Below are 14,145 nucleotides of genomic sequence, written 5' to 3'. Positions count from 1 at the left end.
TCGTTCTATTGGACACTTCCTAATACCAAATCTTATGCGCCATCACAGTTGATGATGACCAGTTATTTTCTGGTTGAAATATTTGCAATAAAATATTCTTGTGAATATATCTAATAAACTTCATTACACCACAACTTACGGGGTAGAAGGTCATAAAATCAAAAGGCACTTCTCCAGTGGTACAAGAAACAAGCAGATATCCTTCTTCACAGATGAGAAGATTTTCAACATCAGTCATTTAACTCCAAAATGATTGGGTATATGCTCCAAATGGTCACACAGCACATCCCATAGCACCCAGCATGCAGAGGTCATCACCTCACTTCAGTGATGGTTTGATGGGGTGACATATCACAGGGGTATCCAAGTTGCATTTCTGTGAGAAAGGAGTCAAAACTCACCAAAGTGTATCAAGACATTGTGGAACCTGTGGTGTTCCTTGAACAACACCCTGTTTCACCAGCAGACTCTCCAACAGGACTCAGCCTCTACATACAAAGTAAGGACCACATAACAGTAGTTGGAGGCAAATGCACCCAACCACATATCACCATCTGATTGGCCATCTGGAAGTACTGATCTGAATCTGTTGAACTTCAAATTGTGGTCAACGTGGTCTGCAAGAAACAACACCCTAGCATCGTCTGCATGAAGAATTTGGAGTGAGCAGTGGAAGCATTACCATTGGATATTGTGTATGCTGCCATCGATATGTGGCCTCACAGACTTTAGGCATGCATGAAGGCAAAAGGGGGAACATTTCTAACATTGAGTGCTGCTATATGCATGTTATACAGTTTGTATGTGCTGAAAGCTGTAAATGATTTACTGATAGATTTAAATGTTAATAAAGGTTTATGCACTGTTTAAATTGCAACAGTATTAATGGCTAGACTAGGTATATCATTTCCTTAAATATGGGTCTATAACCAGACTGAGAAATGCTACTCTACAAGAATGAAAAGATGATTTCTGTAGTTCCTGAAAACAATTAAAGAGACAAATGTGCAAAATACCATGCCCATTAAAATCTGTCTTTGCAGCAGAATTTACACCAAAAGGTATGTAAAAAGAATTAACACCATAAGTGTTTGCAAAACAGCTAAATAATTTGCTTTGGTGAGGAAAAGTATTTTCGTGAGAATGATTTTCAGACTTAAAAAGAAAACACATTTTTTATTTCATAATTCCATTTATTCGTTTAAAATAAAGGCTCAGGAAACTGAAATACAACTTCCTTCCCTGTGAGAGTTTTGTATACTGCTGTAAAAATGTCAATCTGAAAAAGAAAAAAAAAGTAAGTATTACAGTATATATATATCCCACATACAATATACACTAGGATCAAAATTAAAATGTTACTCTGATATTCATATGACAATGGAACAGCTAAAGATTAAAGACAGAAAAATACCATGCAGCACACATCTACAAGTCTTAGATCAGTGTGACTTCTGATTATATGCCGCCTGAGGTCTTGCGATTCTGTAATAATCTTGCTTTCCTAGGATATCAATCTTGGCTTCATCTGAAGATCAGTTTACTATTGAAATTAAGCCTGCAAATTGGACAATGCACATGCAGTGGGATGAAATAAAAAAACCTACTACTTCCACGAGCTTAGCCAACTCACTATCAATTGAAAAGCATTTATGCATGTTCCTTTCATACTATGATGGGTATCTAAACCTGGGTTTTCTTGATCAAAGGAAGTCATTGGTAAGATATCTTGTGCTACAATATCAGTGATATTACACGTGCTGACTTCACTATAATTCCAAAAGTATGGGTGTGTATTACATGAAACTATCATCAAAGTAGGGGGAAAAAAAATGAAAAATGAAAAACTCTTCAAGTGATTTAGAAACAATAACATTGAATGTAACTGTAAGACAGAAACCGACGTGCAAAATGTTACACAACTATTCTTATGAGTTGAGCTTAAATAACAGCCCCCCCCCCCCTCCTCCCATCTACAATTAGTCATTTCTCACAAAACTTAGTGACTGGGAATGAGACCTGCTTTAACCCTTTCTGACCTGAATTTTTTTTTCCAAGAGAAAAACTTTTCCTATTTATTTTGTCTTTAGGTCTAAAAAAACAAGAGTATCAAGTATTTTGATCAAAAATACATTTCAGGATAGGAATTTTGACCAACTAATTCCATATGGAATCATTATATTCTGGTAGCAAATATTCAACTTCTGAGCTTATACTCTATAATCCAATATATGCATATTATTCTACTAAGTCATAAAAACTGATATTGGTAAGATTTATACGTATAATACATACCTGTTATTATATTAAAGAAATGGAACTACGATGTACAATACCAATTGGAATAATTCGCCAAGTAATATGGGCTACGAAAGCCAAGACAGTTTAGTTTATCAGTTGTGCAGGAAATGTGCACAACTGTGAAAGATAAGTCACAGAATATGCCGGAAGCGAGAAATTACTAGCCTGTAACTTGTTTGTGTAATGGTTTGGAACCATAACCTTTATGTAACATAATTCCTTTAAGCTAATACCATTCACAAAGAGAAGGAATAGCATGATATTCAGTGGCTCTGACTGGAACTTTATAAAGCAGTTTTGTTCCTCTGCCCTCAAAAGGTATGGTTCATGCCATCACATAGGAACATCAATTTAATTATAGTTAACCAGCATGCAAGAAGAGAATTTAAAATGTTAAAGGGAATTTAAGATCAGTTAATGTTAAAAAGAAGTTGAACCTTAATAACTAAGATGCAATTACATCTGGAAAATGAACTGCATGGAACAATGACTCAGCATCTATTATAAATTTCCCAACACATACATCTATGCCTCAAGAGACATGGAATGCTATCATTATATCCTATAATTGCATTAACTTTATTATTAGCTGCTACCTATCAATTTTCTTTGCCATTTATTAATGATTTCTAAACGTACAATGCAGGTCCTGCCAGCATGAAGAACTTGTGTTCCATCTCCATTCAAATGTCATGTAATTGACTCAGTTCCAAGTGCAAAAGTTCAATCTCTTTACTTAGTATAAATAAAAGTTTACTTATTTGCATTTCTTAAATATCTTTTAAAATGTTTAAGCCGCTATTAGGCATCTGATGTACCAAGTCTAGGAGATAGTGGCACTCAAGTGTATCTCCAATTTTAAAAGATCAATTCACAACGGAGCTGGTATTCACTGTGTCAACATTATCAGTTCAAAATATTATTCTTTAAGCCTTTTAATGTTAAAGGAGTTTATATCAATTTCAGATATCACGAGCAAGACATAAGAGCTATGTAAAGTCTCCAAGTTCATGTAAAAGCATAAAGTCCAAATTCACATCTAACAAAGTACATTCATACTATTATGTTGGAGGCTTAATGGATTTTTTACAACACTCAAAAAGAATTAAAATAGACTTTAATACTTCCTATATTTCGTCATAGTCACTAGGACATCTATGGGATTACAAAAAAATTATTAATGTAACATATGCACAAATAACAAACAATACTAAGCCCAACCACGTGGGTGACACTAAAGTCCTATCTAGGTAGAGCGCCCTCTAAGGGCAGTAGTAGGTGGCCTGGAATGTAAGGCGGGAACTCTGGTGATGAGTGTTTCCCAAATCTTCGGAAGCTTAATGCACCCATATTTATTGAGATTTAGTTGGTTTTTGAGAGCTGCTGCTGCTTCTAAGAAAAGTCTCTCTTTCTTGAATTTGCTGTGGTGGAGCATGGTGGTTTTCTTCCATGATACCCTGTGGGTGGTGTCCAAAACATGGTCAGCCAAGCCTGAATGGCCATAGTTGTGTTTGAAGATGTAAGATTTGTGTTCCTCTAGACGGATGGATGCTGATCTGCCTGTCTGTCCAAAGTACGCCAGCTTACAGGAACAGGGTACTTTGTAAACTCCAGGCAGAGAGAGAGGAGGGAGCTGATCTTTCGTAGAATGGATAAGGGTAGCAAGTTTGCAGTGGAGCTTATATGCTGTGTGTAGGTTGTACTGTTTTAGTATCTTGGCTATTTTTTCCGATGTGCCACGGATGTAGGGTATGGTGATGGCATTTTTAAAATCTTGTTGACGAGGACAGGGAATGGGGGAGGAGTTGATTATTTTTTGATACTGTGATCGCTGTAGCCATTGGAGAGGAAAGTGTTGTGTATGTGGTTAAGCTCAGTAGTGAGGACGGTTCCACTGGAACAAAGATTGTGGGTTCTCTTGGTAAGAGTTTTAATAATGCCATATTGTTGAGAGGGGTGGTGGTGGTGGGAGAGTTTGTGAATGTATCTGCCTGTGTCTGTGGGTTTCAATTAAGGGAATATTGGTAAACAAAGAGGAGATATCAAAACTTACCAACATGTCTGTCTTATTCAAGGTTAAATTTTCTGTGAGGGCTTTAAAGTGGGTCGAGTTTTTTATTTTTATTTAAAGCCCTCACAGAAAATTTAACCTTGAAGAAGACAGACATTGGTAAGCTTTGATATCTCCTCTTTGTTTACCAATATTCCCTTAATTGACACCTTCTCTCTCTTAGAAAAGGTTTTTCCCTCTGACATCTTAGATCTCTTTTCCTTTGCCATTAACTCTGGATATTTCTCGTGGAACAACAAAATCTACAAGCAGATAGAGGAACTGCCATGGGTTCCCCCCTCTCACCCCCCCTTGCCAATTTCTATATGGAAGATTTCGAAAAACGAGCCATAGACTCAGCCCCACTCAAACCTTCTATCTGGCCAAGATATGTAGATGATGTGTTCTCTATTTGGCCTCATGGCCCAGACACGTTAGACTCTTTCCTCAGTCATCTCAATAGTCTACATCCAAGAATCCAGTTCACTATGGAAAAGGAAAAGAACAATTGTTTACCCTTCCTAGACACCTTAGTCACACGCCTGCCTAATGATACACTTACCTTCACCGTATACAGAAAACCCACATACACAGGCAGATACATTCACAAACTCTCCCACCACCACCCCTCTCAACAATATGGCATTATTAAAACTCTTACCAAGAGAGCCCACAATCTTTGTTCCAGTGGAACCGCCCTCACTAATGAGCTTAACCACATACACAGCACTTTTCTCTCCAATAGCTACAGCGATCACAGTATCAAAAAAATAATCAACTCCTCCTCCATTCCCCTTCCTTCTCGTCAACAAGATTTTAAAAATGCCATCACCATACCCTACATCCGTGGCACATCTGAAAAAATAGCCAAGATACTAAAACAATACAATCTACACACAGCATATAAGCCTCACCGCAAACTGGCTACCCTTATCCGTTCTATGAAAGAACAGCTCCCTCCTCTCTCTCTGCCTGGAGTTTACAAAGTACCCTGTTCCTGTAAGCTGGCATACTTTGGACAGACAGGCAGATCAGCATCCATCCGTCTAGAGGAACACAAGTCTTACATCTACAAACACAACTATGGCCATTCAGGCTTGGCTGACCATGTTTTGGACACCACCCACAGAGTATCATGGAAGAAAACCACCATGCTCCACCGCAGCAAATTCAAGAAAGGGAGACTTTTCTTAGAAGCAGCAGCAGCTCTCAAAAACCAACCAAATTTCAATAAATATGGGTGCATTAAGCTTCCGAAGATTTGGGAAACACTCATCACCAGAGTTCCCACCTTACATTCCAGGCCACCTACTACTGCCCTTAGAGGGCGCTCTACCTAGATAGGACTTTAGTGTCACCCACGTGGTTGGGCTTAGTATTGTTTGTTATTTGTGCATATGTTACATTAATAATTTTTTTGTAATCCCGTAGATGTCCTAGTGACTATGACGAAATATAGGAAGTATTAGTCTATTTTAATTCTTTGAGTGTTGCAAAAAATCCATTAAGCCTCCAACATGATGTCCTCACAGCACTTAAGCCTCTACACACGTATTCATACTATTAGTTGGTATAAGATGAAGCCTATAATCAGCAACAAGTTCTTAACTGTACCATTAATAATGATTTGGCTCTTTTTGTTCCTCTAATTATAAATCTATGTACTGGTTAGTTCACCAATATTTTAGCTCAGATTTATGTGTCAATATTTTATGGTGTAAATTTGCAAGGGTATTGTGATAAACCAACAATACTGATGTTGTATTATCACAATCAAGATTTTATAATTGAAGCCCTATCAACTTTCTTCCAGTGGTCTACTATTTGTCAGGTCTCTAATTTGACCAGATCCTATATTTCAATCTTTCAAAATACTCCTAACTGCACAACTCATATATAATATTAATCATCTTCTTTATCCTGCCAACTTTACTTCAAACAGTTCTATCTTTCTTCTTCCATTCCACAGTCTTAAATAATGTCAAATTTTGTTCTGATATCTTCATGTTCTTTCACATACGTCGAAACGATCACTACAGTGAACCATATTCAAAAAGTGATAATGCCAGAATCCACATTCAAAAATGCTCACATACTTAAGATGCTATACCTTGAAATATGACGGCAGCCCTGCCTAACTGAATGGCTGCTGAAAACCCACAGCGTGGAATCGTTGAACAATGCTATATTTTATAAAATTTCTTCAAGTATTTTGTGAAGATTTAAAGGGACCAACAAAACTCTTAAATGTTTTAAGTTATGAAAAAGAAGGCCATACACAAAAAGAGTGTAGTCTGGTGGCCAAATTTGGAGATCAAAACAACTAGTTCTGCATGCTAGTGAATATCTTGTCTTGAATTCTTCTCTTGACATCAATTTTGCTACTTTCAGCCATGTTTTCAAGTTAATTCACAATGATTTAGATTAATTCCCTCAATACAAAAGTCCAAAATTAAGATTGGTAAGATCTGAATTAATATTTTTGTTTTAATCTGAAATATTATGACATAAGGTAACAAAGCAATCAGTTTTATCCTTACATATTTAAGAGACTCTGGACCCCACTCAGTATACATGTATAGCAGAATGTATATAATATAGGATTAACTGCCCTATTGCATTATTTAGAATTCTATAAAACCAAGTTATATGACTGAAAGGTATTCACAGCCTATATGTTGGTGGGATCAGATGGGGGGGGGGGGGGTAGATGAGATATTCAAAGCTTAAAATACCAATGACTGCCAATTACCAATCAATAGTGGAAAGCAGGGGAGGGGAAATTACAGGCCATTAAAAGCACCTAGTGGTGGGGGAAAGGAAATGGTTTTCTAAGAGGCGCACTGAAAGCTCTGTGTGGAATAAGATCAGGCTAAAAAGCTTCTCTTATTTTTCATGTTAGGCTCAGTGGCTTACTACACCCACACAACATGGCTTCTTAGAGACTTGATACTGCTTATGAGTGGGTAATCCTATGGCTACAAAATTGGATGTTCTTCTGGTCAGTTTGCTGTTTTGTAATGAAAAACTTGAGTTTTCTAAAGGAAAAACCCTTCCACCACCATATGAGACCAACTGACTCATCTTCAGGTGACCCTGAAGATGAGTTAGTTGGTCTCTGTAAAACCCTGATAAAGATTCTTTAAAACTAATGGGTAAATGATGGTACAACATGACAAAATTTCATGCTGGCTGGGGCATCGCCCAGTTAAACAAGCTCCCCCCCCATTGTTTTTGCCAGGGAACCAGGGTGAACAGCAAAAAGTCAGCTACTGGAACAAATCTGAAAACACACCCCAACTCAACATCACCAAAGTCAAAGATTGGTACTATCAACATAAGAAGCCTGAATGGCAAAGAAATGGAGCTAGCTAAGGAATTAGATAAGTACCAGATCGACATAATAGGGGTGACTGAAACAAAAAAGACAAAAACTGGTGAGATCTTTCTGAACAATAAATACAAAATGTTATATTCAGGCAATGACAATCAAGGAAAAGAAGGAGCAGCCATAGTATTCAACACAAAATAAGAGGCTAATCTTCTTGAATGGCAGTCAGTCTCAAGTAGAGTAATGTGGGCAAATATGATTATGGGGAACTGGACAATGAGACTTATTTGTTCCTATGGTCCCACAGAAGGTTCTACTAAGGTACAAGTGGAGGAATTTTTTGAGGCTTTAAAAAAAGCAACTGACATAATGAAAAAGGAAAAGTTGGTCCTTGTTGGGGATCTAAATAGCAGAGTGGGAAATGATTGTCAGATATACAAAAATATTTTGGGAAAATTTGGAGAAAAGAGCAAAGCTAATAATAATGGCAAATATCTGTTGGATTTCTGCTCAGGACATGGACTGGTTATTACTAACGCCATGTTCCAACATAAAAATGTGCACAAATTCACATGGAGAGAAGAGGCAAGGAATAAGAAGTCTCATTGACTATGTTATTGTTGGTAGTGATGTTTTCTCCCTGGTGCAGGACACCAGAGTGTACAGAGGATTTGAAATTGGAAGTGATCACTATTTAGTCTTGAGCAGGATAAACTTGAATTTCATATTGAAAAGAATAACATGTAAGAAAGTTTTAAAGCGAATAAAAGTTGAGCAGCCAGATGCGAGCTGTAGACTAAAATACACAAAGATTATTGAAGAAAAAATGAAAGAGTTTGAGAACAGGAATCAAACCTTGGAGATTCAGTGGCAAGCCTTGAAGAAAGCCCTGATCGATTCAGCTAGAGAGGCATGTGGTGAAGTTGTCTCCAAGGATAGAAAAATTAGAACTCCGTGGTGGAAACAAGAAGTTAAAGAGGCAGCGAAGGAAAAGAAGAAAGCCTATCAAAAGTTCCTGGCAAATAAGTCAGCTTGTGCTCTTAGAGAATACAGAGACAAACGTAAGAATGCTAAACACTGTGTAAAACTAGCTAAACAAGTCATGGGAAGACTTTGGCATGGAACTTAGGAATGGAGGAAAGAGTGCTGTAAAAGGATTTAGAGATGATAAAGGTGACATGAAAACGGGAGAAAAAGATATCCTTGAAGTATGGAGTAATTACTTTGAAAACTGCTAAATGAAACAAGCAGTGATGACAGTACAGTGGTAAAAAACGCTGACCAGGCATGCAATCAGGAATACATATCCATACATTTAAGTAGAAAAAGCCATCAGAGGCTTGAAATGTGGAAAGGCAGCAGGAGTAGATGATATACGACCAGAAATGCTGAAGTATGGTGGTATAAAAGTCTTACAGTGGCTGCACTGCATAGTTCAGAAAGCCTGGGACAGAGGGATGAATTCCCAATGACTGGAGTAGAGCTCTCATAGCACTCATAAGGGAAATAAAACTGAATGTGAGAATTCAGAGGTATTTCCCTACTGAGTGTTCCTGGCAAGATCTATGCAAGTATACTTGAGAAACGGTTGAGAAGAATTGTGGAAGAAAAGCTTGGTGAAGAACAAGCTGGATTCAGGCCAAATAGAGGCTGTCAGGATCAGACCTTCACTTTACGACAAATAGTCAAGAAAGCATGGGAATATAATAAAAATCTGTATTTAAGTTTTGTCGATTTGGAAAAGGCATACGACAAGGTGCCAAGAGAGAAGCTATTCAATATGCTACAGTTATATGGTGTCAATGGAGCATTATATCAGGCAATACTTAGTCTTTATTTGAAGTTGTAAGTCAGCAGTTAGAATTGAAGGAAGTACAGGAAGATGGTTTAATGTTAAATCTGGTGTGAGACAAGGATGTACATTATCCCCTCTGTTATTATCTATACGGATCACATTATGAAGGAAAGTGATATTAAACATGATATCAAAATTGGAGATGTTAACAGCTCTTTGCTTTATGCAGATGATGTTATACTTCTAAATAAATCCGCTACAAGTCTGCAAGATTCTCTTACTAAATTGAATAACTTTTGTAATAGATATGGTATGAAGGTCAGCAATAAAAAGACAATGACAATGAAAATAGGCAGAATCATTGAAAATGTCAACTGTGTTGTGAATGGAGAACCTGTGGAACAAGTAAAACATTTCAACTACTTAGGCACGATTTTTAGTGAAGATGGTAAATTAAATATAGAAATAGACAACAGAATCAGCAAAGCTGGTATGGTGGGAAGTCAATTGAATAAATTCATATGGAATAAGAGAGAAATTAGTCGGAACATTAAATTAGCTGTACACAAGACAGTGTTCAAACCAGTTTTAGCTTATGGATCTGAGAGCTCGGTCAGAAGTAAAACACTTGATCAAAGACTAGAGACTGCAGATATGATAGTCCTGAGAAAGATTATAGGCGTGAACAGATGGCATCAATGGCAGTATCATATTAAAAACGAGGATATTAGGAAAGAACTTGACATTGTCAGCATCCAGGAATGCGTTAGCAGAGCTAATCTCAGGTGGTATGGTCACTTAAACAGAATGGGCGAAGATTAGCAAAACAAATGTTCTCTGCCAGGTTGGCAGCAAAACGACCCAGAGGAAGACCAAGATATAGGTGGATTGATATGGTACAAAGTGCCTTAGACGACTAGAAATATAAGATTTGATAATGTTCGAGTCTTGACAAGTAACAGACTGATTTAGAGGAAAATTGTAGATAGGAAGTTAGTAATGATGTAATTTTTTTTTCATGTAGTACTATCATATCCTGTAGGGTACATGACACCCCTTGAGGGTACATGGCAGGAATTTGATGATGATGATAAAACTAATGGGTACAGAGGTTGTAGGCTAAATTATTCCACTGAATGCTACCTTTATTAGCCTTTTTATTCAAGTGACCATGAAGAAGATAAATTTGCAAATCTATATATTTGAGTGCCTTTAAAAATTTACGATTTTTAGTGGAACCTGTGGCATAGTAATTAAATAATAAAGCAACACGTAAAAACCACAGTGATATCTTTAATTAGTAAAAGGATAGATATTTCGTACTAAAATTAATACTACATCTTCAGTGTCTGTAACAGTAATAGGAATGGAATACAAGCAAAACGTTCGGTGGATCACCTATTAAAATACAATTGTTACCGGGTGCTAGGAAATAATAGAAATAACAAATTTAATCTAATGTAAGATAGTTTCACAACTTTCTTTGAATAAGCGTTCATATTTGAATCTGCATCTATTTAGGAGAACTGCTTTATCCCACTGGACACTATGAGTAGAGTCAATACTGTGCTGTGCCAGACCAGACTTCAGAGGTTTGTTATAATCAATATAATATTGATGTTCTTTTGCGATGTCTCTTATTTTGGACAAACTTGCTGTTCTTTGGAAAAACGAATAAAAGAACATCAATATTATATTGATTATAACAAACCTCTGAAGTCTGGTCTGTAACAGCACAGTATCGACTCTACTCAGTGTCCAGTGGGATAAAGCAGTTCTCCTCCATAGATGCAGATTCAAATATAAAAGCTTATTCAAAGAAAGTTGTGAAACTATCTTACACCGACCGAATTTAAATAGAAATAACTGCATGTCTCTCTCAAAGATCTGGGAGACTTTTATCTTATGTAAAAAACCATTTATCTTAATAGATTAAATTTGTTATTTCTATTATTTCCTAGCATGCGGTAATAATTGTATTTTAATAGGTGATCCACCGAACATTTTGTTTGTATTCCATTCCTATTACTGTTACAGACACTGAAGATGTACTATTAATTTTAGTACAAAATATCTGTCCTTTTACTAATTCAAGATATCACTGTGGTTTTTACGTGTTGCTTTATTATTTAAAAATGTATCTATTTCCTACAGTGATTGTTTACTTTAGTTTCAGATGAGAGCAAGTGGTCACTCTCTTACACACATACACAGGTGAATGCATGTCTTCACGTCACTTCCTGTTGACGTTAGCCTCTAACTTCAACAGGAAGTAAATTTTAAGTCTCTTAATATCAAAATCACCCCAAGAAGCTCCCATCACTCTGTACAATATATTGTCCACAGAAACAGATTTTAGAAATTTAACTGATCAATTATAAGATAACCATAACAATTGTGTTTGCATTTGTTTTAAACAACTTAAGGTGAAGTGTTACAGAAATGAAGGAAACTATAAAAGTGAACATAAGGCATTCCCTGGTTTCTGCAATTCAGGAACCTATTTAGGGAAGTTAACTGTTCATCATGCGTTGTACAACATTAAACATAGGCAAAACCAGATAATTAATTCTGTAATAGTTAATTTACTCCCACTCCTTTTGGTTAATTTAGAAATTAACCAAAAGGAGTGAGAAAAGGGATGCTAGTATCGAAAACATTTTGGTGTTTTAATACACATGGCAGTTAGTTACATATAATAGCAACTAGAGTGAACGTATTATTATTATTTTTTTTTTTCACTAATGATATCAAACTTAACTAATTTGTTAAAAGTTTGTGAAAAATAATGTCTGTTTTAATAATTCTGAATTAAGTGAATATAATTTTTCACATGACAAGCACTTCTCAGAATACATTACTCCCCATGCCTAAGTAAGCGTTGGATCATCATATTCATCACAGAAGGAAAATTAATTAAAACATTAAAGCCAAGTACTCAAATAAGGCAAAAGTATAATACTCACTTTATGTTCAATATTTGTCTGCTGATTTTTATCAAGATGCACTTTAGTTATACGTGATCCACCTGATCTGATACGGATTCTTTTCCCTACGATTTCAGCAGGATACACCAAGTCTTCTAAGATTGCATCATGAACAGATGTTAATGTTCGACTGAAATTCATTAATAATAAAAAGTTACATTATTAAGATGTCTAATATTTCATCTAAATTACAAATAAAAAAATATAATTTAAAGTATACCAATTAATTGAGTAGAGAGCCTAAATGGCCTGTAATTTGATGACAAATCATTCAAAGCAAGGACAATAGGTATTCATTATTTTCATAAAGTAATTAACAAATGTGAAAGTGATTGAGAACTTAATTTGTTACAAGTTTGTGAAAAATAATGCCTGTTTTAACAATTCTGAATTAAGTGAATATAATTTTTCACGTGATAAGCACTTCTCAGAATACATTACTCCCCATGCCAAAGTAAGCGTTGGATCGTCATATTCATCACAGAAGGAAACAAACCATCAGCACGAGATGCCTTGGCAATGAATTACTAAAAATATGAACTCTGCCTGATAGGTGGTTTGTGTAATTGGTAATAAACAGTGGACATTTATTATGTTCCTTTGAAGAAAACTACTAATTTTAAATTACCATATTTGTCATTTTTAAAATTAGTCATAAAGCATGAATATGCTAATTCAGATTTATGTGTTTGTTGTAGATTAAGAAAAAAACTTTTAATGTTACTATTTTAATCCAGATAACAAGGCAAATGAACTAATCTGAATATGAACACAGAATATCAAGCAGCCATTCAAGTATTATGACTGCACGTTCCGGGTACAGTAAATGTGACTGGCTTTTTTTTTTTTTTTTTTTGTGAATTTAAACTTTGAACATCCATTTGTTTAGATCAAGAGGGTTCTATAAAGCAGTAGTCTCCAAAGTGGGGCACATGTACCCCAGGGGGTATGCAAGTCGATACGTGGGGGGTACGTCAAAAAAGTTTTATATTGATAGGGAAAAATTAATTAAAGATAAAGAATATTACTTTCTTTCATCAATTAAACATATATCTAATATAGACAAAGACATTATAACGATCCTGTAAACTTAAATTGGCAAGTAGTGCACATTGGGCGACTTTGCACACATAATTGTCCGTGGCAAAGCTGTTGTTTTTTAAAACTTGGGAATAAATCTCTTACTTCTTATCATTGCCATTGTTTGTAGAGCATCCTAGTGTTGACAAGCCCAACTAGAGAAGAAAAATTGCTTAGTTATCCTGCTATCTCAGATGACACCACAGTTGTATTAATTATTTGACTATTAATAGTAAGTTTAACGATTTTTAGTATACACTGTTTCTGTGCAATTCTAACGCCTTTTTTTTGTGCTTACTTTTACGTTTACACTAGAAATAGTGAATTAATATTATCAAAATTGCTTACATTTTTTAAAAGTTTTTGATATTATCAATAGTATCAATAGTAAATATATCAATTAAATATCGAAATAAATTAAACTTAGAACCAGACCTTCGTATCGCAGTATTAGAAGCCATCAAACCAAAATTTCAAGAAATTATGAAAGAAATGCAAGGCATTAAATATTGCAATATTTAATGTGAACATTAAATGTTCACATTAAATATTGTAATAAATATGTTTGTAAGCTATTAGTAATAAAAATAATGTGTAAAAA

The 14,145-nt window shown here is 35.6% G+C and overlaps 1 protein-coding gene across 2 annotated transcripts in view; it reads right to left on the bottom strand.

Moving 5' to 3' along the window:
• Positions 1-1,156: 1,156 nt before the first annotated feature.
• The window catches only part of LOC150105108 (small ribosomal subunit protein eS7-like), a 65,018-nt gene continuing 52,029 nt past the window's right edge, over positions 1,157-14,145 (bottom strand). For both annotated transcript variants that reach the window (XM_090396157.1, XM_090396158.1), the window contains exons 5-6: positions 12,444-12,594; positions 1,157-1,279 (exon numbers count right to left, since the gene is read on the bottom strand). In XM_090396157.1, coding sequence (XP_090252283.1) covers positions 1,202-1,279; positions 12,444-12,594 — 229 coding nt within the window. In that variant the 3' untranslated portion in view covers positions 1,157-1,201. The remainder of the gene's footprint in view (positions 1,280-12,443; positions 12,595-14,145) is intronic.

This window comes from Typopeltis vanoorti, chromosome 7 (assembly GCF_054136105.1).
Source record: "Typopeltis vanoorti isolate ZY-2024b chromosome 7, IOZ_Tvanoo_1.0, whole genome shotgun sequence".
NCBI classification, from domain to species: Eukaryota; Metazoa; Arthropoda; class Arachnida; order Uropygi; family Thelyphonidae; genus Typopeltis; species Typopeltis vanoorti.
The sequence above is the reverse complement of the archived record's forward strand: the minus strand, read 5'-3'. Positions and strand labels throughout refer to the sequence as shown.